Source organism: Gopherus flavomarginatus, chromosome 7, assembly GCF_025201925.1.
Source record: "Gopherus flavomarginatus isolate rGopFla2 chromosome 7, rGopFla2.mat.asm, whole genome shotgun sequence".
In the NCBI taxonomy this organism is placed as follows: Eukaryota; Metazoa; Chordata; order Testudines; family Testudinidae; genus Gopherus; species Gopherus flavomarginatus.
The window spans coordinates 55,667,445-55,688,663 of record NC_066623.1 but is presented as its reverse complement, the minus strand read 5'-3'; the positions used below and the strand labels follow the sequence as shown (position 1 = coordinate 55,688,663).

General features: G+C 45.9%; 1 protein-coding gene across 12 annotated transcripts in view; it reads right to left on the bottom strand.

Moving 5' to 3' along the window:
- Positions 1-21,219, bottom strand: part of RABGAP1L (RAB GTPase activating protein 1 like) — a 567,720-nt gene that overhangs the window by 321,087 nt on the left and 225,414 nt on the right. Inside the window, exon 14 of one of the 12 annotated variants that reach the window (XM_050963025.1) lies at positions 15,492-15,728. The exons of the other annotated variants lie outside the window; for them this stretch is intronic. Within the exon in view, the coding sequence (XP_050818982.1) occupies positions 15,693-15,728 (36 nt within the window). The 3' untranslated portion in view covers positions 15,492-15,692. Of the gene's footprint in view, positions 1-15,491; positions 15,729-21,219 lie in introns of those variants that run through there. 12 annotated transcript variants of the gene reach the window in all.

Genomic DNA, 21,219 nt, shown 5'->3' with positions numbered 1-21,219 from the left:
GCGAGGTCCTTGCGACCTTTTTGCCCTCGTCAAGAATCGCCGCAAATTCTTGACGTGCCTCCTGCGGCAACAGCTCCTTAAACTTGTCCGCCGCTACCCAGGAGTTAAATGAGTAGCGGCTAAGGACGGCCTGCTGATTGGAGACCCTGAGCTGTAGCGCCCCCGCCAAATAGACTTTACGGCCTAGGAGGTCCATCCACCTCGCCTCCTCAGATTTGGGCGCTGGGGCCTCTTGTCCATGGCGCTCTCTTTCGTTCACCGACTGCACCACGAGGGAGCACGGTGTCGGGTGGACGTGCAGAAATTCATATCCCTTAGAGGGGGCCATGTACTTCCTCTCCACGCCTCGCGCGGTAGGAGGGATGCAGGCCGGTGACTGCCAGATAGTGGTGGCGTTGGCCTGAATGGTCCTAATGAAAGGCAGGGCAACCCTGGTGGGAGCATCTGCGGATAGGATGCTGACCACCGGATCCTCGATCTCAGCGACCTCCTCTGCTTGTAAATTTAAGTTTTGCGCCACGCACCTGAGGAGGTCCTGATGTGCCCTGAGGTCGAGAGGGGGAGGGCTGGAGGACGAGGTGCCTGCCACTGCCTCGTCAGGGGAAGATGACGAAGAGACCCCTGGCAGCAGAGCGTCCACAGCGGGTTCCGTCTGGACCCGGCCCTCCGGCTGCGGAGGGAGCTCTGGGTCCTGGTGGCTGGACCTGTCCTCGCCTTCCGGAGAGGGAGGGGGGGCGAGACAGCGTCGACTCTGGTGGTCATCGGTCTGCTGCAGGCCAGGGAGAAGTATGCTGCGGACCCTGGGCTTGATGGTATGCCCAGGGAGTCCAAAACCCCCACTGCTGTGGCCCTTGGTCTTGAGGCGGAGGGTCCTGGAAGAGGGCCACGTGTCTGTCCGGGCCCAGCGTATAAACGCTGTCTGCCTGAGAGGAGACTGATGCCTGTCTCGAAGGCCATGGAGGTGCCGAACTTGGCTGATAGGCCTCCCTCAGTCCCGACGCCGACGATCCTCTCGGTGCCGAGGATCGGTACCGGGAGCCATACCGGTGCCGGGACCGGGATCGGTCTGGTACTCGGTGCCGGGATCCGGACCGGGACCTGCCTCCAGCTCGGTGCTGGGATCGGGACCGCGATCTATGTCTGATGCGGTGCCGAGATGGTGCTGGGGACCGGGACCTACCACCGACGCGGTGCCGGGAGGTTGACCGGGACCTGCCACCGGCTTGGTGCCGGGAGGTCGACCGAGGAGTTGATCGCCGACGCAAACGGCTCCTAGAGTCCCGGTGCCGGTATGGAGACGAGCCAGACCAGGACCGTACCGACATCGACCTGCGCCGTGAGTGCGACCGGTGCCACCTAGGAGAGCGGTGCCGGGACTGCGAGTGGCACCGAGAGCGCGAGCATCCACGTCGTCGGGGCCTCGAAGGCTATCGATGCCTGGATTCCAGAGACGGCGCTCTCAATGTCGGCTTGCCTCTGGAGATGACCCGCACTGGGGGTACCGGGGGTTGAGGCTGGGATGGCTCCATCAGAGCTATCAAGTCCCGCGCCGAGGCGAAGGTCTCCGGCGTGGACGAGACTAATGGCTCGACCCCAGGTCTTAAGGGGGAGCTCGGAGGGGCCGGACTCGACAGACCTTCCGGGCCCGGAGTCAACGGCAAACCTGCAGACGGTGCCGTGGCAGAGGTAGGTGCCGGGCACTCCACTCGAGCCTGCCGAGATGGTGTCGCAGACATCGAGGGTCTTTGGTCAGATCCCGGTGCCGGGGATGGGCGGTGCCGGGGCGTCTTTCTGGTGCCGGCGCGGTCCGGTGCCGGTGTAGAGGTGGCCGGCTGTGCTGACGGTACAATAATCAGTGCCGCTTCCATCAAGAGAGTCCGCAGTCTTTGAGCTCTCTCTTTCTTTGTTTGCGGCTTAAAGGCCTTGCAGATGCGACACTTCTCGGTGATATGCGATTCCCCGAGGCACTTCAGGCACGCGTCATGGGGATCGCTAGTAGGCATCGGCCTCTTGCAGGCTGAGCACTGCTTGAAGCCCGGTGAACCAGGAATGGGCCCGGTGCCAGGCGCTGGGAAGGGCAACGGCCCAACCAGCGAACAAGTTCTATAAACTATATACACTAACTACTAATTACTATACAACTCTAACTATATTATTAAACTATTTACAACTACAACTATTGACAGTAACAAAGGAGAGCAAGGGATGTGGAGGACAGCAAGCCGCACTCCACAGTTCCAGCAACCGACACGGCGGTAAGAAGGAACTGAGGAGCGGGCGGGCCGGCAGGGGTATATATCAAGCGCCATGGCGGCGCCACTCTAGGGGTGACCTGCCGGCCCACTGGAATTGCTAGGGTAAAAAGTTTCCGGCGAACGTGCACGCGTGGCGCGCACACCTAACTGGAATGGATATGAGCAATCACTCGAAGAAGAACATCATCTACAACCAATCTGTCCATCAGAGCACAGGGAAATAACTGCAAGTTCAGAAAATCAGGACAACGAATTTTCAGATCTTCCACACACTCCTATAACTTATGTTTAGGGCCCTACCAAATTCACGGTCCACTTTGATCAATTTCATGGACATAGGATTTTTAAAATCTTAAATTTCATGATGTCAGCTATTTAAATACGAAATTTCAGTGTTAAAATTGTAGTCTTGCAGTCCTGTAATTGTAGCAGCGTAGAAGTAATGATGGCATAGTATGGTATTGCCATCCTTACTTCTGTGCTGCTGTCTGCAGAGTTGGGCCCTCAGTCAGTAGCCACCACTGTCCAGCCACCCAGCTCTGAAGGCAGCAGTGCAGAAGTAAAGGTGGCATGGTATGGTATTGCCACCCTTAGTTCTGTGCTGCTGCTGGCCACCCAGCAGCCAGCACTCTCCAGTCACCCAGCTCTGAAGGCAGTGCAGAAGTAAGGGTGGCAATACCATGACCCCTCCTTAAAATAACCTTGCAATCCTCCCCGCAACTCCCTTTTGGGTCAGGATGCCCAATTTGAGAAAGGTTGGTCTCCTTGGTGAAGTCTGTATAGTATAGGGTAAAAACACACAATAGACCAGATTTCAGGGTCTGTGATGCGTTTTTCATGGCTGTGAATTTGGTAGGGCCCTACTTACGTTACAGCATTTCTATTTCGCTGTCCTAAGACTCCTGATCACCAAAACCGAAGTCACAACTTGAACCCATATTCAAAAGTTATTTCACTTCTTCGCTAGTCTCCAATCTCTGCCCATTCTAATCTAGGTGGCAGAATTTTTTTTAATTGCGATCATCAGAGATGAAAATTCATCTTATTTTGGTGTCACAATGTATATGCTGGCATGTTGTGACACAGATGGATACAGTTTTTCTAGTCAGTCAGGATCTGATAAGGTGTTGGAAGTGATCGAAGAGGTCCAGCTACTCTGATCCCCCATTTCACATCTTCTCTTCTATTCCATATAGTGAACTGTCAAGCCAAGGCACTATAGTTGAGGGCGCACCTAGAAGAGTAGGACCAGCAGATGGGAAGATAACAGACACATCAATTAGAAGAGCTTGTATGATTAGTGAGCAAAGACTGACCATAGTATCTCAGAAACAGAGAGGGGAGGAGAGAAACAGGAAAGGAGAAAAGCAAAGTAGGAAGAAATCAGAAAATGTGAAAAGGATGGGGGAAGGGGAGCAGAAACAAGGAAGAACACAGGGAAGGTAGAGACAAGAACAGAAATCCATCTTCCCAAAACAGAAGCTCTTAAAAATCAAAGACAGAAAAGCACTGGCTTAAGAAAAACCATTTCAAGCATCAGGAAGTAGTATAGAGCTGTATTAAAAGCTTAAGTAACCTGACTTAGGTATAAAATAATTTACAATATAAGAGGAAAGGCTAGAAGTAAAAGTCTCACATTACTATGCCACCAAACTTTTTATAGATTGCATTTCCCTCCCAAATATATACCAGGGTGAATCCTCAGTCACTGAGTGCCTACACCTCCCTCAACTTTAATGGGAAATTGGGTTGCTCAGCAACAGTGAAAAATCAGGCCACCTCTACCTAGATGCCTAAATATAGAATTAGTATGTTAACTTTAAGTACCCAGGTTTGAAAATTTTGTCCTAGCTCTTTCTGCTGTGAGGACTGCCTTCAAAATGTAACAGTACACCAGTTATGTGCATTGAAAATCTTTTGATTTTTTCTCTAAATATCCCTGGTTACTCACAGTCCTTTTAATCCCACCCAGCAATGACCTTCAAGGCCCAGGACGCCTGTGGCTCTCTCTCCCCTACAACCCCTAATTTTTTTGTGGAGTGGGAAGGGAAACTCTGACCAATTTGCAGCTGAAGGGGAGAAGTGTTATGGCTTCTGTGACTGAGCTTCCATTGCTGACCGAATACTTGCAAGCAAGCAAGCTTTTCCTGTGAACGTGAGCAGAGTTTCTGGGCTTAAAGGGCCAACTCAATTAAGGCTCTGACTCAAGGAAGAGTTTAAGTGACAAAACTAAGGTTTCAGAGGGGTGCCATGTTAGTCTGTATCAGCAAAAACAACGAGGAATCCTAGGTGCCACAAGGATTCCTCATTGTTAAAACTAAGGTTGGAAGCAATCTATTTCCTCCCCACTAAAACTGTATTGGTTAAGTTCCTGATGTGATCTGAATAATAATAATAGTAGTAATATTTCACAGAGTATACAATATCTTCATAGCACAGTAAAAACAATAAATATTGACATACAATCTATTCCTGGCTGGCTGTCTAGATAGTATGGACAGAACAGAATTAAAAGAATGGAAAATAAAGAGACTGACGATAAAAAACTTAATAAAACAAAATAGAAGCCAGAACACATGAACATAAGCCCCAGAATGATTTCTTGGAAAGCAAAAAAAAAAAAAAAAAAAAAAAGGGGCAATTATATTAATTATCATTTTAAAGCCATGAAAGATACTAATAAAGTGATTCTTGCTCTTGTGAGTAACCTTTCAGTTAACAGAGCCAAGAGAATGATTTTTTCTTAAAAATATCAAAATATTGAGAGATTAGAGGACGGAGAGAGAGAGGAAATGCTGGAGTGGTTGTGTAAATCACTCCCGTTTCATGTTGAGTCCTGCTGAGGGAAATCAATTAATCAGCCAAAAGCACAAAAAGAGCAATGCTGCAAGGGAACAGCTGACAACAACTCTAAAAGACACGTTCTCAAAAATAAGACACAAGCTTTTTAGCCAGCATGCTACTTAGATAATATAACTGAAACCTCCCCAAAAAACAATCCATAACTAAGAGCACTGAAGTTTAGTCTGAGAACTTGATGCTTTATGACATAATAAATGGTGGACATGGAAAAGAATCATTAGGTCATCTAGTGCGCCTTTCTGCCTGATAGTGAAGGATTTCCTATGGTACATTTCCTTGTAATTTGTCCTGCCTGCTTCAAGGATTTGTGAAGTTTACTGGATTAGTACCAAATCCCATCTGCAGCACATCCTGGCTATCCCAAAAGGTATTTCTGTGTTTGGGAGAGGAGAGGAAAGATGCTCAACACTCCAGGTGTGGAGGTGCTGAAGTAGTCAGCCAGGTCCTGTCGTGACAGGAATATGAGGCCAGGAGGATCAACAGTGGAGTGGGGCCAGACGATTCACTCTTAAATGCCCTACGTGTCAGCGAACACGTACCCCAGCAGTGCTGAATGGTACCCAAACAAAAAAAAACCCACTCAAAACTAGTGCACACCCTCTGCACATTCCCCACACATAATCCAGCACCATGATAAAACTTGGTAAGAGACAGATATTAACACAATAAATTAATATTATTAATGCATGTACTGAAATACAGTATATATGCCACAAAAGATTTAAGTATGACAATGAAAAACATAAAATGAGTTGGTATTCTCAGTTCAGTTACCAGAGGCAAAATCACCCACCATGATTAGCATCCAGTAATGATAATCACAGCAGAAATGCCAAGGACTGAATGGACCATGGAAATTGATGCTGTGGATAATTGTTTCATGTATCTGGACCAAATTCCTCTGGGTAACGTCTACTGATTCCTTGGACCACTTCAAAAAGCTGTGGGTATAGTCCAGAGTTCTCTGCTCGTTGGTTCTTTCACCTTCACTCTGGTTCCTCTTTTGTTGCCCACTCAATTAACTGATTTCTAATCCTGTGGCCCCTCCCTCACCCAAGGAGGCAGGCCTTCTGTTCCTTGTGGACCCACTTTTCCAATTCAAATAAGCTGGCCTCTTTCACTTTTAGGTTCTCTGTTTGGTGAACTCCACTGCCACACCTCTGACCTCATCCTGTGCACTCCGTTTTTCAATTTGTCCCATGTACTTAGCTGGCTTCTGTTTCTTTGTGGCCTCCTGCACCTCTACCCTCTCCTGAAAGGAAGTCCATTTTCCATGGAGAGGCCTGTCCAGGGTCCCCATCACCCCAACAGAAATTGGCTTCTTTTCCATCACTCTGAGGGAAAGACGGCTCCTTTCCTATCACTGTGAGGGGTTCCCCAGTCAGTGTCCCCACCCCAATTGTCATGGTACAATTCCCCATTCTGAACCTTAGCGTCCAAAAGATGGGGTACCAGCATGAATTCCTCTAAGCTCAATTACCAGCTTAGAACCTGTAGCGCTGCCACCAACCAGGAATTCCAGTGCCTGGTACACTCTGGTCCCCCCAAAACCTTGCCCAGGGACCCCCAAGATCTAGACCCTCTGGATCTCAACACAAGGAAAGTAAACCTTTTCCCCCACCATTGCCTCTCCCAGGCTTCCCCTCCCTGGGTTACCCTGGAAGATCACTGTGTGATTAAAACTCCTTGAATCACAAAACAGAGAGAACAATTCACCTTCCTCCCTCCTTCTCTTTTCCCCCTCTCAGATTTTCCCTGAGAGAGACAGTAATCCTGGCAAAGAGAGAAATCAGCCTCTCTCTCCCTCTTCCCTCCTTTCTCCCCACCAATTCCCTGGTGAATCCAGACCCAGTCCCCTGGGGTCTCACCAGAATAAAAAAACAATTAGGTTCTTAAACAAGAAAAGCTTTTAATTAAAGAGAGAAAAAACAGTAAACATTATCTTTGTAAATTTTAAAAAAATGGAATAGGTGCAGGGTCTTTCAGCTATAGACACTGGGAACACCCTCCCAGCTTAAGTATACAAGTACAAATTAAAATCTTTTCAGCAAAATACCAATTTGAACTCCTTTCAGCCAAATACACATTTGAACTTCTTCCAACTAAATACACATTTGCAAATAAAGAAAACAACCATAAGCCTAACTCGCTTTATCTATCTAGTACTCACTATTCTGAATCTATAAGAGCCTGTATCGGAGAGATTGGAGAGAAACCTGGTTGCACGTCTGGTCCCTCTGAGCCCCCAGAGTGAACAACCACCAAAACTAACAGCACAGCACAAAAACTTCCCTCCCTCAAGATTTGAAAGTATCCTGTCCTCTGATTGGTCCTCTGGTCAGGTGACAGCCTGGCTTACTGAACTTGTTAACCCTTTACAGTCAAAGAGATATAAAGTACTTCTGTGCTATTAACTTTTCTACCTGTTTATGACACCAATAGTTTCCTCCTCTGGCACATTTTACTTTTTTCATGATCACACTCCATTGGCCTCACTTGACCAACTCCCTTTGATCTCTCCCATCTAACTGAGGGGGGCTTTGTTGCCCCGAAGCAGGCCTCTTCCAAGAGCTCTGTCTGTTTCCCCATACATGATTACATTACACTGGCCCCTTTCACCAGCACAAAGTTCTCATCACTTTAAAGAAAGAGGGGACATAAATGTCTGAATCTAAAATAAGATCACTACCCCGAAAGAGCCCCACTTTATATAGTAAACTGATACCATTGACTAGATTGCATAAGAACAAAGTCCTCCCAGCAGAGAAATATGAAAATCCTAGCTCTTCAACTGTCAAACATAGTTATTACACAACCTTTTTTTCTGAGATATGTTCATTAACTGTGAAGTTTTATAGTTTTAAGTCATCTGAGTAATAAAAACAAATAAATAATAATTAAAGTTATTAATAAATTGCTTGTATAATATTCTGGGACCATGAGTTTCTTTATATGTGCTCATATTACACTTCCAAAAATGAAATTCAGAACGTTCAATATACTGTTTAATTACAAACGAGAACAGTATGCTATAGCATGAATCACTGGACTATTTCTATAGAATCACAAATACAAAAGATTGTAATTATATTGATAAATCAGTGTGCTCTTTGTGTCACAGAAATATATCATCTCTAGAACAATGTCCTGTTAGAAGAGTTATGCTCTTTTTGGTGTGTAACCCATATACTATATCGTAAACATGTACAGTAACTCCTCACTTAAAGTCATCCCGGTTAACGTTGTTACGTTGCTGATCAGTTAGGGAACATGCTCGTTTAAAGTTGTGCGTTTGGCAGCCGCCTGATTTGTCCACTGTTTGCAGGAAGAGCAGCCCGTTGCAGCTAGCTAGTGGTGGCTTGGAACCAGGGTGGACCGGCAGCCCTCCCATCAGCTCCCCGCTCCCCTAAGTTCCCTGTGCAGCAGCCGACCAACAGGCTACCAATTGCCGGCAGTTCAGCTGTCCTCCCCCCACTACCATGTGCTGCTCCTGCCCTCTCCTTTGGATAGGGTGACCAGATGTCCTGATTTTATAGGGACAGTCCCGATTTTGGGGTCTTTTTCTTATATAGGCTCCTATTACCCCCCACTCCCATCCTGATTTTTCACACTTGCTGTCTAGTCACCCTAGCTTTGGAGCTGCTCCCCTAGCCTCCTGCTTGCTGTGGGGGGGGGCTAATGTCAGGGTGTCCCCTTCCCCCCTGCTCCTGCACCCCGCTTACCCCATCTCCATAGAGTAGGGGGGACATACGACAAGGCTTAGGACAGAGGGAGCTTCCTGGCAGCAGCTGCCTCTCAGCTTGCTGATTAGCTTGACAAGGCAGTGTACTTAAGAGTGGGGGGGGGTCAGCGTACTTAAAGGGGAAATGCGCATCTCTCTCTCTCTCACACACACAGTGTGTGTGTGTCTCTGTCTGCCATGCTGTCTCCTCTCCCTCCATTCGTGCTGCCTTGTAGAGTGTGACGTTACATTAACAATGAGTTAACCCTTGAGGGCTCAGCCAATTGCTAGTTCATCATTTAGCAGTAAGGCATTCTCTGGGAAATATCCCACCCTCTGACTTCACCACCTCAGCCAAGCTTCACAATCATCATTGCTGTGTACAGTATTAAATAGTTTAAAACTTTACATATATATATAGAGAGAGAGAGAGTGTGTGTGTCTGTGTATGTGCATATATATATATATATATATATATATATATATATACACACACACACACACACACACACACATATACATATATACACACATACACACATATACATATATATAAAATCTCTTGACTGGCAAAAAAAAAAATCCCTGGAACCTAATCCCCCCTATTTACATTAATTCTTATGGGGAAATTGGATTCACTTAACATCATTTTGCTTAAAGTCGCATTTTTCAGGAACATAATACAGTAATTCCTCACTTAACATTGTAGTTAAGGACTTTGGTAGTTCAGAAAAGCCGCATAATTTTGTTATAAGTCTCATCTCTTCTTTGAGAAGCTCACATTTATAACAAGAAAAAATAATCAAGTTATCCTAAATGTAAAGCCACAGGTAATTAATCTGCTTGTCATGAAAATGCAAAGTTTTAGATATGATGTGGCAAACTGGAGCTACAGCATACTCTCCATTTTTTCTTTAATGTACTGTGTATTTTAATTAGTTTCAATCAAGAATGAAGTAGGAATTAGACATAAGATTTTGGTGAACATGTTATATATCCTCTTCAGCCCAACCATACAAACACTTAAGCAGATGCATAATTATGCTCATGATAATCCTATACAAATAGTACAGTTATTAAAGCTTCTATGCATTCCTCTTAATTATAATGGGACTGCTCATAAGTAAGTTATGCATCAGACTAAGTGTTTGAAGGTTTGGCACTTTAGCTATTACTCTGATTAAAATCTAGAACTAAAAACTGGACATGCAAACCCACTAACCTAAGATTCCTTGCACATTTAAGACTCCCTGTAAGCGGGTGTGGCCAGGGCTCGACCCCCTCCGGTGATGAGGGGAGCCACGCCGGACCACTCCACTCCAGTTGGTCCGGGAAACTAGCCTGGCAGTCCTTGCGGTGCTTGTCCGTACGGCGGATAAGGGGCTCAGGCCCTCCGGCAGGGCTGCCGTACCAGCCACATGGCACCGGGCCCTACGCCAAGGCGGACAACAAACACAGAGTCAGTAAGCTCAGGCCTGGGTCAGGACTGAGTAGTACTAGCAACAGATTACGGCCCAGCCCTTGATCAGGGCGGGTAACAAACGCGGAGTCAGTAAGCACAGGCCTTTGGTCAGGGCTGAGCAACAGTAACAGTTTTAAAGGCCCAGCCCTTGGTCAGGGCGGGGCAGCAAACGCTGAGTCAGTAGGCTCAGGCCTCCTCCGGCCAGGAAGAGGGGGAGTCTATCACCCAGGAGTTGGGTGGCAGAGGGGACGCAGGCCCTCCCACTCCACTGCGTCCCAGCCCGGGGCCCTAGCAGCGGCTATCACTCCGCTGGTCAGTCAGTGAGGATCCTGACCGCAACACACTGACATGGGCTCCGACAGCTCCGCAGCCTGACTAGGGTCGGCTGCCCCCGGGTTGCTGCCGTACTCCCCCTCAGGACCTACCTGGGTCCTAATGTTGGCCTCTGAAGGGTCCATGAGTATAGACTCATCACGACCGGGCTTGGGTGGTAGGTCCGGGAATTCCTCGGGATAGTCGGGCCAGGGTAGCACTGGCGGCTCCTCCGGGTAGCAGCAGGCGCAGGGAAGCCCCATCGGCTCCTCCGGGTAGCAGGGGTGGGGTAGCGCCGGCAGCTCCTCTGGGTAGCGAGCGCGGGGAGGCTCTGGCAGCTCCTCCAGATAGCAAGCGCGGGGAGACTCTGGCAGCTCCTCCAGATAGCAAGCGCGGGGAGGCTCCGGCAGCTGCCCCTGGTAAAGAGCGCAGGGAGCCCGTCTGGGTGGCTCCCCTGGGACGCCGGAGTCTCCCAGTCTCGAGCTCCCTGAGGTACGTCTGATCTCTCCAGCTGTTGGGGCCTGACTGAGCTCTGAGGGCCGGCTTTTATAGTTCCGGGTCACCGCCTGACCCTTTGAGAGGTAGGCTCAGAGCTCCGTAGCTCTGCCCCCTCTGGCCTCCGGTGGGGCTCGACAATCTCCGGGGAGGAGGGGAGCCACACCATACCACTACACTCCCACTAAAGATAATGGGAGATTGGATGTGTAAAGAAAGTATCATTTTATAAGCGATAAATATCTATGTTAAGAAAAGGCCACATTAAATTAATCTAAATTATTGAAAATGTTGCAGAGTTATATTGACTTTTTAACTGAAATCTCTTGAATTAATATACACATGGTTGTAAAGAAGCAAATTTTTGCTGGTGCATACATCTTCAACACTTGAAAACTGGAAGAAGAAACATCTTGCAAAGGAAAAGAGAGACAATTACAGAATATTTTTGCAGGGTAAACAGTGTCAATAAAGAAAAAGTTGTGGGAGATCAACTCCTTTTTATGTCAAACCATGTATACACTTCTCTAGTTTACTTGACACTTAGTGCTGCAATTTTTCATGTAATCAAGTACAGTATCCACATCTTTTGCAACTGCCCTGTAAAAATACCTTTAGAGTTGGATAACGTACAGATAGATCTCTCATTTGCTGCTCTTAAATCCATATTGTAGTAGATTAATGCTTACATATGTAACATGAGCAAATGACTACAGTAAAGTAAAGTCTTACCACTGAAATTAGAAGGGGTTTAAGGCACCCTATGCTTATATTCACTATGCAAGCTTGTAGGTATGTGGTTTCTGCATACCTACATACAACAATGAATAGTACCTCTATATAAAAATCTGTAATACATACTTGATATTGATTCACAGGTCAACCATAGCATAAATCAAGAATAGTTTAGTTTCACCTTTCCATATATTTTTACAAATTTTAGGGAGCAGAGTTAAGGCTGGGTGGATGGCATACATGAGGCAGGGTGATCACGAGAGATAAAAGGTGATATGACATGTGTAATCTAGTGGAGAAAGAACTGGACTGGGAGCCAGGAAATCAGGATTATAGTCCCTATTTGGCCACTGATCAGCAATGTGAACTTAGGCAAGATTCGTCTACTTCTGTTTCCCTTTATCTTGTCCATTTAGAATGCAAGCTCTTTGGGGCAGGAATTGCATCACACTATGTGCTTGTACAATGGGGCCCTGATCTCAGAGACCTTGAGATAATACAGTAATACCAAATTCCAAGATCTCTTAACTATTCATTTCCAAACTTCGTAAGGTTTTGACTGATTGCAATTGTAGGATTTCTGTAAGAAATGTGTAGTATCGGGTTCTGGATAGATACAATTTTAAAACCTTTTGTTCAAGATTTTGTTTAGGAATTTCACTGTGTTTGAATAAGTGCAAAAAAAAAATTAATTGAGTTGACATATAATATCCATAAGAAAATATTTGGCATTTCCCATGTATCCCTCTAAAGCATTACCCTTCCATGCTCTCTCTCTTGCCCCATATACATTCCCCTAGAAATTTAAAAAGCAATTTTCCACAAGGCAAACAAAACCAAAACAAAGTTTTCAAGCCAGGCCAGCGTAGAGAGATTATGAGCCAAAACAATTAGGAAAATCTTGAAAAAGTGAAGACCAGATAAATTTTCAAGAAATCATGGGCCTGATTTCAAACTTCAACCATTTGTGCAATAGATACATGCAGAATATGTGGTTAGAATGAAATTCCAAGCATGGAAACTGCAGCCCAAAGGAATTTTCAGAAAGTTATGAGCATCTGATAAGAGTTAGTGGAAACCATTTTGCAACCTTAAATATAGGTGTTCAAAAAGATGTACGAAGTGGCAAGTTTAAGATCTTTAAAAGGCTCCTGTGGCATGAGACCACAGAAATAAAGGATTGAGGCTAGCAATGAAATTGTTAACAACTACAGTTTAAACAATCTGACGAAGAGCTCAGTGTGGTTCAAAAACTTGTCTCTTTCACCAACAAAAGTTGTTCCAATAAGAGGTATTCTCTCACACATCTTGTCTCTAATATCCTGGGACAACAGGGCTACAATTACACTGCATACATGTGTATTTCCAGTCATTTTACCCTTGGTATATTTTAATCCATCATTGAGGAAGTCAACAAAAGCATGGCAAAGCCATTTTCTCTTTGGGGCACCACCGTAGATTATTTCTTTTCTTTTCTTTTCTTTTTTTAAATAAGGCTCCCAGGAAAACAGCCAAACGAAGAGACATTATCAAAGTATACACCTGAAACTTTAAGATTCACTGGGCAAGAGTATATTTTGTCTAATATAGAATATGCTCCTTTTGGCCTCAAAAGAATTAATTTTAGAAAGGAGAATAAAGAAAAGTTTTACAAGTTCCCAGGGTGTTGCTGGTATCTGTCTAATCACATGCATCCTTCTACAAGAACATGAACAGGATGTTTTAAGTCATGAAATAATTTAAACATGGAAGCTTCACTATTTTAAGCTGTGATTTCTTTTGACATTTTCCCATTCTTTCAACATCTTGAATTCATAAACAAGAGAAAGACGACTCAGGCTAGCCTGAAGGTCCAATGGCACTCTAAAATGCAAAACAGGAAACCAGAATTCAGAACAGAACTAGATCTTCATGATTTAACCATTCAGGGACTGGACACTGAGAAAGTCAAGACAATCTAGAGGAGGAAGGACTGAACACGTGTCTTTTAAACTCCATCCTATCAGCAAATAAACTGCAAACAGAAAGAGACTGATATAAAGACAAAGCCCCCTCCCTCCACTACAAATGTCTAGCCATGGCTCTATTGTTGTGAAGGTATACTTTCACACCATACTAAACTCTATGTTCAGCTACACAGACCGCAATACTAACACCATGGAGGATGGGTCCCAGTCTGTATTGTGGCCTTCTATTTGAATGGAGAGTGCACTGGTTAAGGATCTGAAAGATCCTCCGCTGTTTCTAAAATGTGGTGGCCACTGTGATGATTGAAATATGACCATGTATATCATTGATATTGCCACTGTTGGACAACTGCAACAAAAGATGTACAAAGTATATCATGTAAGGTGCCATGGAAAAGTTATTATATAATAAGATGATTATCCTGTTTAAATCTATTCCTGGCTGGCTGTCTAGATATTGGTTATTGTAGAAGGGTGGGACTGGGGCTCAACCCTCCCTGAGGGCGGAGGGAAGCCACAACGGCTCACCACACTCTGTCGGCCCGGGTCCTGCCCTTTGCTTCCGGGCTGAGCGACAATGCACGTTCACTTGGGGCTTCAGCCTCCTGCGGCAAGGCGGAGCAACAACACACAGTTAATTAGGAGCTCAGGCCTTCTGCTGCAAGCCTGAGCAACAGTATAGAGTCAGTTGGGAGCTCAGGCCCTTTGTCTCAGGGCTGAGCAGCAATATACAATCAGTTAGGAGCTCAAGCCCTCCGCTGCAGGGCTGAGCAACAATACATAGTTAATTAGGTGCCCAGCCCTAGGTTTGGGCGGGGCACCAAACGCATTGGCAAAGCTCGGGCCCTTTGCTGCAGGGCTGAGCAAACAAACAGTCTAGAAGCCCAGGCCCTGGGGCAGAGCGGGGCAATAAGCAGTTCAGGTGTATAAAGCCCAGGCCCTGGCTCAGGGCGGGGCAGCAAGCGATTCAGGGCTCAGGCCCTTCAGGAGGGGCTGAGCAAACAACCAGTCTGCGTGGCCTCCTCAGGCCAGGGGGAGGGGGAGTCTGCTACCCTTGGACGTGTGGCAGGGGGAACGCAGACCCTCCCACTCCACTGCGTTCCAGCCCAGGGCCCTAGCAGCGGCAAGGATTCGCTGCAGTCAGTGGGGATCCTGGCCGCAACACACTGACATAGGCTCAGGTATGTCTACAGCCTGACTGGGGCCGGCTACCCCCGGGCCACTTCCAAGCTCTCCCTCACTGGGTACCTGCCATCCGCCGGCGCCGTCCGGTGGGTCCCAGAGCATGGGTTCCTCAGGGTACCAGGCGTCGGTAACTCCCGGCCATTCCTCTGTGTACCGAGTGTGGGGTGGCTCAGGCGGCACCTCTAGATGCCGGGCGTCGGGGAGCGCAGGCGGCTCCTCCGGGTACCGAGCACGGGGGAGGTCAGGCCAGTGCTCCTCTGGGTACCGAGCATGGGGGAGGCTGGGCCCGGCAGGAGCTTGGGGACCAGCGTCTGTCCTCTCCGGCAGCCTCCCTCCAACTGAGCGCCGGGCTTTTATACTTCCAGTCCTGCCCCTTGACTTCCAGGGGGCGGGGACAGGTGGGGGTGGCTCCGCCCACTGCCGCACCTGTTCTGGCTTGTCCCTCTCAGCATGGCGGGGAGTGAGGCCTCCTCACTACAGTTATGTATCTATATGTTAAATGTGTTGTTCCTGGGGTAACACCCATAAGGTAATTTACAGCCAGTCTAGCCAGCACATTGTGAATGGACTATTCAAGTATGATGGCTCATTAAAGGACACTTTGCTCTAACTATGGGCTACAGAAGAAACTCCTCCTGCCCTGTGAGTCTTCCTGTGGACGGCTCAGCCTCCAAATGACCAATGGCTGCCCCTGTGACTTACAAGCTGCAGTCTATAACATCACTGCTACCAACCTGAAATAAGAACATTGGCCATTATTGTATGCATGTGATCTATTGACTATTTTAACTCTCTTCTTCTTTTCTCTTTTAAATAAACCTTTAGATTTCAATTAGTAAAGATTGGCAGCAGTGTGATTTTTGGGTAATATCTGAGTTATATATTGACCTGGCTACAGGGCTGATCTCTTGAGATCAGAACTATCCTTTTTTTGATTAAATTGGTTTTCAATAACAACTCATCAGAAAGTCTAGCATCTGGATGGTGAAACAAGGGCTGGGATGCCTAAGGAGATGGCATTTTTGACTTCTTGTTAACCAGTGTGCTAAGACAGAAGTTTACTTTTGTTACTGGCTTGGTATGTCTAATGATAAAATAACTACCAGTCTGAGGTGAGTCCGCCCTGTTTCTCAGCAGTTTGTCCCAAATCTGGCATCCTCAGCTGTAACCTACTAAGGCATGGTGACAGCCACTTAGCCATTTTTAGTCACACATGATCTCTCAACAGCTTTTGTTATGGATGACGAGGATTATTGCTTTGGTGATTAAGGAATTTAGTTGCTGGGATCTCTCTAACTTTGGTGGAACCAATGAGACCTGGGAAAATGAGACATGATGCAGATGTGTATGCTGTGTGGGATGCACACCCTGCACACTGGTGCCAGAGAGTTGGGGAGGAGACTCTGGGGAAGGGGGTGGAATGGGAGTGGGACAAAGGTGGAAAGAGGCAGGGCAGGGGCAGGGCCTCATTGAAGAGGTGGAGTGGGGGCGGGAGCAGGAAGAGGTCGAGCACACACATGAAAGGGGAAGTTGGCGCCTATGCTCACAGGAGGTGCGGGGTCAGAGTCTTTTTTAAAGGAGGACTGCCTTCCCAAGTTTGCATCTGATCTGGAGCAGCTGCAATGGCATGGTGGTTTGCAAAAAGTATGCACAGAGGAACAAGCAGCCGCTCTGCAAATGTCCAATATAGGAATATCATTTAGAAAAGCCACTGATGTGACTTGAGCTCTTGTAGAATGAGGTCATACCTCCAAGGAGTTGTAGCCTGGTCTACTTTGTACTCTGTCATGAGACAGGAAGTTATCCACCTGGACACTGTTTGTGAAGAGACTGCTTGGCCCCTCATTTGAGCTGCATATGAAACAGACAAGGTGAGTAATGGAAAGGTTTAGTTCTCTCCAGATAAAAAGCTAAACATTGCCTGTCATCTAATGTGTGAAGACACTGCTCCTCTGGGGTTGAATGCAGCTTAGGGAAGAACACTGGCAGATATATAACTTGATTCAAGCAAATTTGGGAAACCACCTTAGATAGTATCAGAGGGGTAGCCGTGTTAGTCTGGATCTGTAAAAGCAGCAAAGAATCCTGTGGCACCTTCTAGACTAACAGACGTTTTGGAGCATGCGTTTTCGTGGGTGAATACCCACTTCTTCAGATGGCATGCATCCGAAGAAGTGGGTATTCACCCACGAAAGCTCATGCTCCAAAACGTCTGTTAGTCTATAAGGTGCCGCAGGATTCTTTGCTGCTTTCACCTTAGATGCAGCTGCAGAATTATTTTGTCTTTGGAAAAAGGCATGTAAGGAGTTCACCACCATCAAAGCCTGCAACTTGCACACTCTCCTTGCAGATATTACTGTAACAAAAAAGGCAATTGTCTGACACAGAAGAGAGTAAGATGAAGTTGCCAGAGGCTCAAATGGAAATCCCATGAGAGCCGCTAAAACAATATTGAAGTCCCACAGAGGAACCAGCTCACTAACCAATAGGTGGAGATGAAAGACTCCTTTCAAGAACTTCACTGCTATGGGGTTTGAACACACTGACTTCCCATGGATTGAAATCACCGTCAGGAGCACTCTCAGTGAACTAAGTGCAAGACCAAAAGACTGAAGGTGTTAACCAATTACTCTAAGTAAGATGTCCTGGATACAATCCAAGATTGGTTGAACTTCCCAGGCTAATGACCATAATGAGAAGGACTTCCACATAGCTGAATAGTCAGCCTTGGTGGAGGACTTTCTACTGGTAAGCAAGACCTTCCCCGGACCGCCTCTGAACATCCTTCCTCCTTATCTAACTATGCAGCATCCACGCTGTGAGATGCAGGCAGCCAAGGCTGACTGTGATGCTGAGTTAGGAGGTCAGGATGAAAAAGAAGGGACAAGGGGGCCAACCAATAATGTGAAGAGGTCTCAGATACACTGAAGCAGTGAGAATAAACTTGGCAGGGCCCAATTTCACCTTCAGAATCACCTGCAGGATCACCGGAATCAGAGACAAGGCAAACAGGGGTGCTGATTCCCAACGCAGGTGAAAAGCATCCATCAGGGAGCCCAGACCGAGATGTCCCTGGGAGCAAAACAGCCAGTATTCCTTATTTGCTATGAGAGGCAACAGGTCGATCATTGGGATATCACAAGCTGCAAAGATAGACCAACTGCTGGACAGTGAGCTTCAAAGACTACATGTGATTCAGACAGAATTCCTGCTGAGGTGATCCATCAGGTGACTGTGGATTCCAGACAAGCAACTGGTCATGGGCATAATGTTTCCCCCAGTGCAAAACTGCCAAAACCTGACTGTCTCTTGACAAAGCAGGTTAAAGTATGCTTCCTGCTACCTGTTCACATAATATATTGTGGTGGCATTGTCAGGGAGTATGAGAACCGCTGAGCCCCAATGTGATCCTGAAAGGTCTGAGATGCACTGTAGATAGCATGAAGCTCCATGACATTGATCTGCAGAGAAGCTTCCTGTTCTGAGAACAGGCCTTGAACTTTCAGCAAGTCCAGATGGACTCCCCAACCTATTAAGGAGCCATCAGCAACTACAGTCCTGGTCAGTGGAGGCCAAGTGAAAGGAACACTCTGACACTCATTGTCCTGAATCACCCACCCTGTAAGAAGACTGGCATCAGTAGAGGTAGTCAGACCAGCATGTCCAAAAAACAGACCAATTTCAGTCACATCTGAATAGGATGCAGGCGCAGCCTGACATATTGAACTACCTGCGTGCATGTGGCGTAGCAACCTGAGCTGTAGTTGAGGAATGAGACTGCAGCTCCAACATAGGTAGCAGATTGCCTGGGATCACTTGGTCGGTAGAAACAATCTGGGCCACAATGAACTCCATTCACTGACGTGGAACCAATGTTGTCTTCCCAGGTTCAGGATGAGTCCTAGATGATCAAGTGCATGTAGAGTGATGTGAACAAAAGAGAGGACTTCCTCTCTGGACTTGCCCCTCAATAACCAATCGTCTAGATACAGGAAGATATGAATTCTCTTTAACAAGAGGTTCTGTGGTGACAATGGGGAAGCAACCCCAATGAGGCAAACTTACGGTCAGATTCATCTGAAGCCCAATAAGGTGCAAATTTGGTGCCAAAGAGGAGTGGGGAATCAGCATCAAATGAGACACTGCCACATGGTACCAGGAGAGGCATCAGCACCGAGTCCAATACTGAACTCGATTATGGGATCTGCCACCAAGACAATGGTCTTGCTGGGCCTGGCCGCAACTTTCTAGTCTGCAGGCCAGATGATAGACACACAGACCCATGGGACATGGCCAAAAGGTGACACTTAATTTGTGTGTGGAATTCATTTGATTGAAACAGGGAAGAGAACCAAAACAAAAATATGGTACATTCAACTGTATTAGCATCAACTAAGAATTTGTACAAATTTTCCTGCCCCTGAGAGTTTACCCATGGGAAGCCACTATTTGGCCTATCACTATTATTCCAATGAATTTTTTCAAATATAAATTATTTGCTGCAATAAATTCATGCGAGAGATTAAGAGCAGCTCAGTTGTAGACTTGTTAATTTTTTGCCTTAATACACAAATCCTATTACTTATTCTCCTATAATAAAATAGCTAACAGGAAAATGAACAATTTAATTGGTTAATAAACATTCCAAGCCCTGTGGGTACCCTACATGCCTTTCATAGGTCAGGACAAATTTGCCTATTCACTGAAAAATATCATTTGTCCGTTTACAATTCTAAACTTAGAAGTCAAACAAGGAGAACTGCCAGAAGCAAAGTCTGGGGAAAAAACAAATTAAATATAAACACACAAATTGGATAATACTTTAAAAGGTAGCATACTCATAATAAAAAAACTCCTATAAAACTGGGTGCAGGTATCTGAAGAGGTTCACATCTGAGGCGTATGAGAATTCAACATAGTTGCAGGTCCATGCCTTTTTCCATGCAATTACCAACACATGGAACACCCTACCCTACTTTTTATTTAAATGTCTCCTGAAAACTGCCCACTTCCATGATGTTCACAATAATTCATTATTTATTCATTCAATTTCAATAATATTCACTCATTTCTATCTTCCTTTTCAAATTAAATATTTATAGAAGGAACAAGAACAAAGGGGAGAAAAGAAAAACAACAATACAATAAAAATGTGAGCATGCCTTAAGTAACCATATATATTTGTATTGCCTCAGAATGTGTCGCATTCTTCTCAAGTGGATGGGGTTTGGCACTGCAGAGAGGGGCCAAGTCTGCATTTGTCCTGAGATCTGATAAAAATCACACTGATCTCATGGAATACATAGGGGGCTGGGGCATTCTTTGTCCCATCTTCCCCATACCTCCTAAGTCAGCCTGGCTGAAAAAGCTGCATTGTCCTTGCATCCCACTTGTACTACAAACTACCCCTTGAGGGGAGTCTGAAGTTCTACACCAGGCGTCCACAGGAATTAATTGTGAAATGGTAAGCATTAATTCTTGCCTGTATTTTCCCATGGGTTTGCATGGCAAAGTTCTGTTGTGTACAGTGCTTTTCTCCCTTCTCCCGGACTCTGCTCCCTCAACACTCAAAAATTCAGGGAGCCTTGATCACAATTAACAGAAGGATTTCCGCAGTGTTAGAGGAAAGGAAGGGAGGATGTGATGTTATTTAAAGAGCAACTCCCTTCTAACTCTCAGACTCATTAGTGATTTGAGAGAATCTTCCACTCTTTTCTCCCCTCTGAGGCTCAAATCCTTTTCACCCTCAAAGGTATCGACTGCACCTAAGCAGAAGCCAATCTTGACATATCTTCTTTCATACTAAATGTAAAATCAGATTCAAAGTACCAATACAAATACTCAGGAGAAATGGAATAGCAAACGCCATGGCACAATATATGCAATCTATACACATTTGCACAAGGGGAATCTCATATATAAATGTAAGCAATTTTGCTTTGCTTAACCTGCAGTACAGGACATGTCCTCATTTCAACCTTTTCATTCTAATTTTTTGCTTTAGCAGCTAATTTTTTATTATTGCGAGCCATTTCCATAAATGTTTCAGAGGACTCCAGCAATCTGATGGCACAGGGAGGGTTTTCAATGTTCATTTTATTAACCACATTGATTTTATGACTTAGTTGGACATCCTGATTTATTTGGTTAATATTTTTACTGTTATTTCCTACATTTTATTTTTATTTCAGAAGGTCTGTAGGCACATGGAAGTGAGGAGTATTC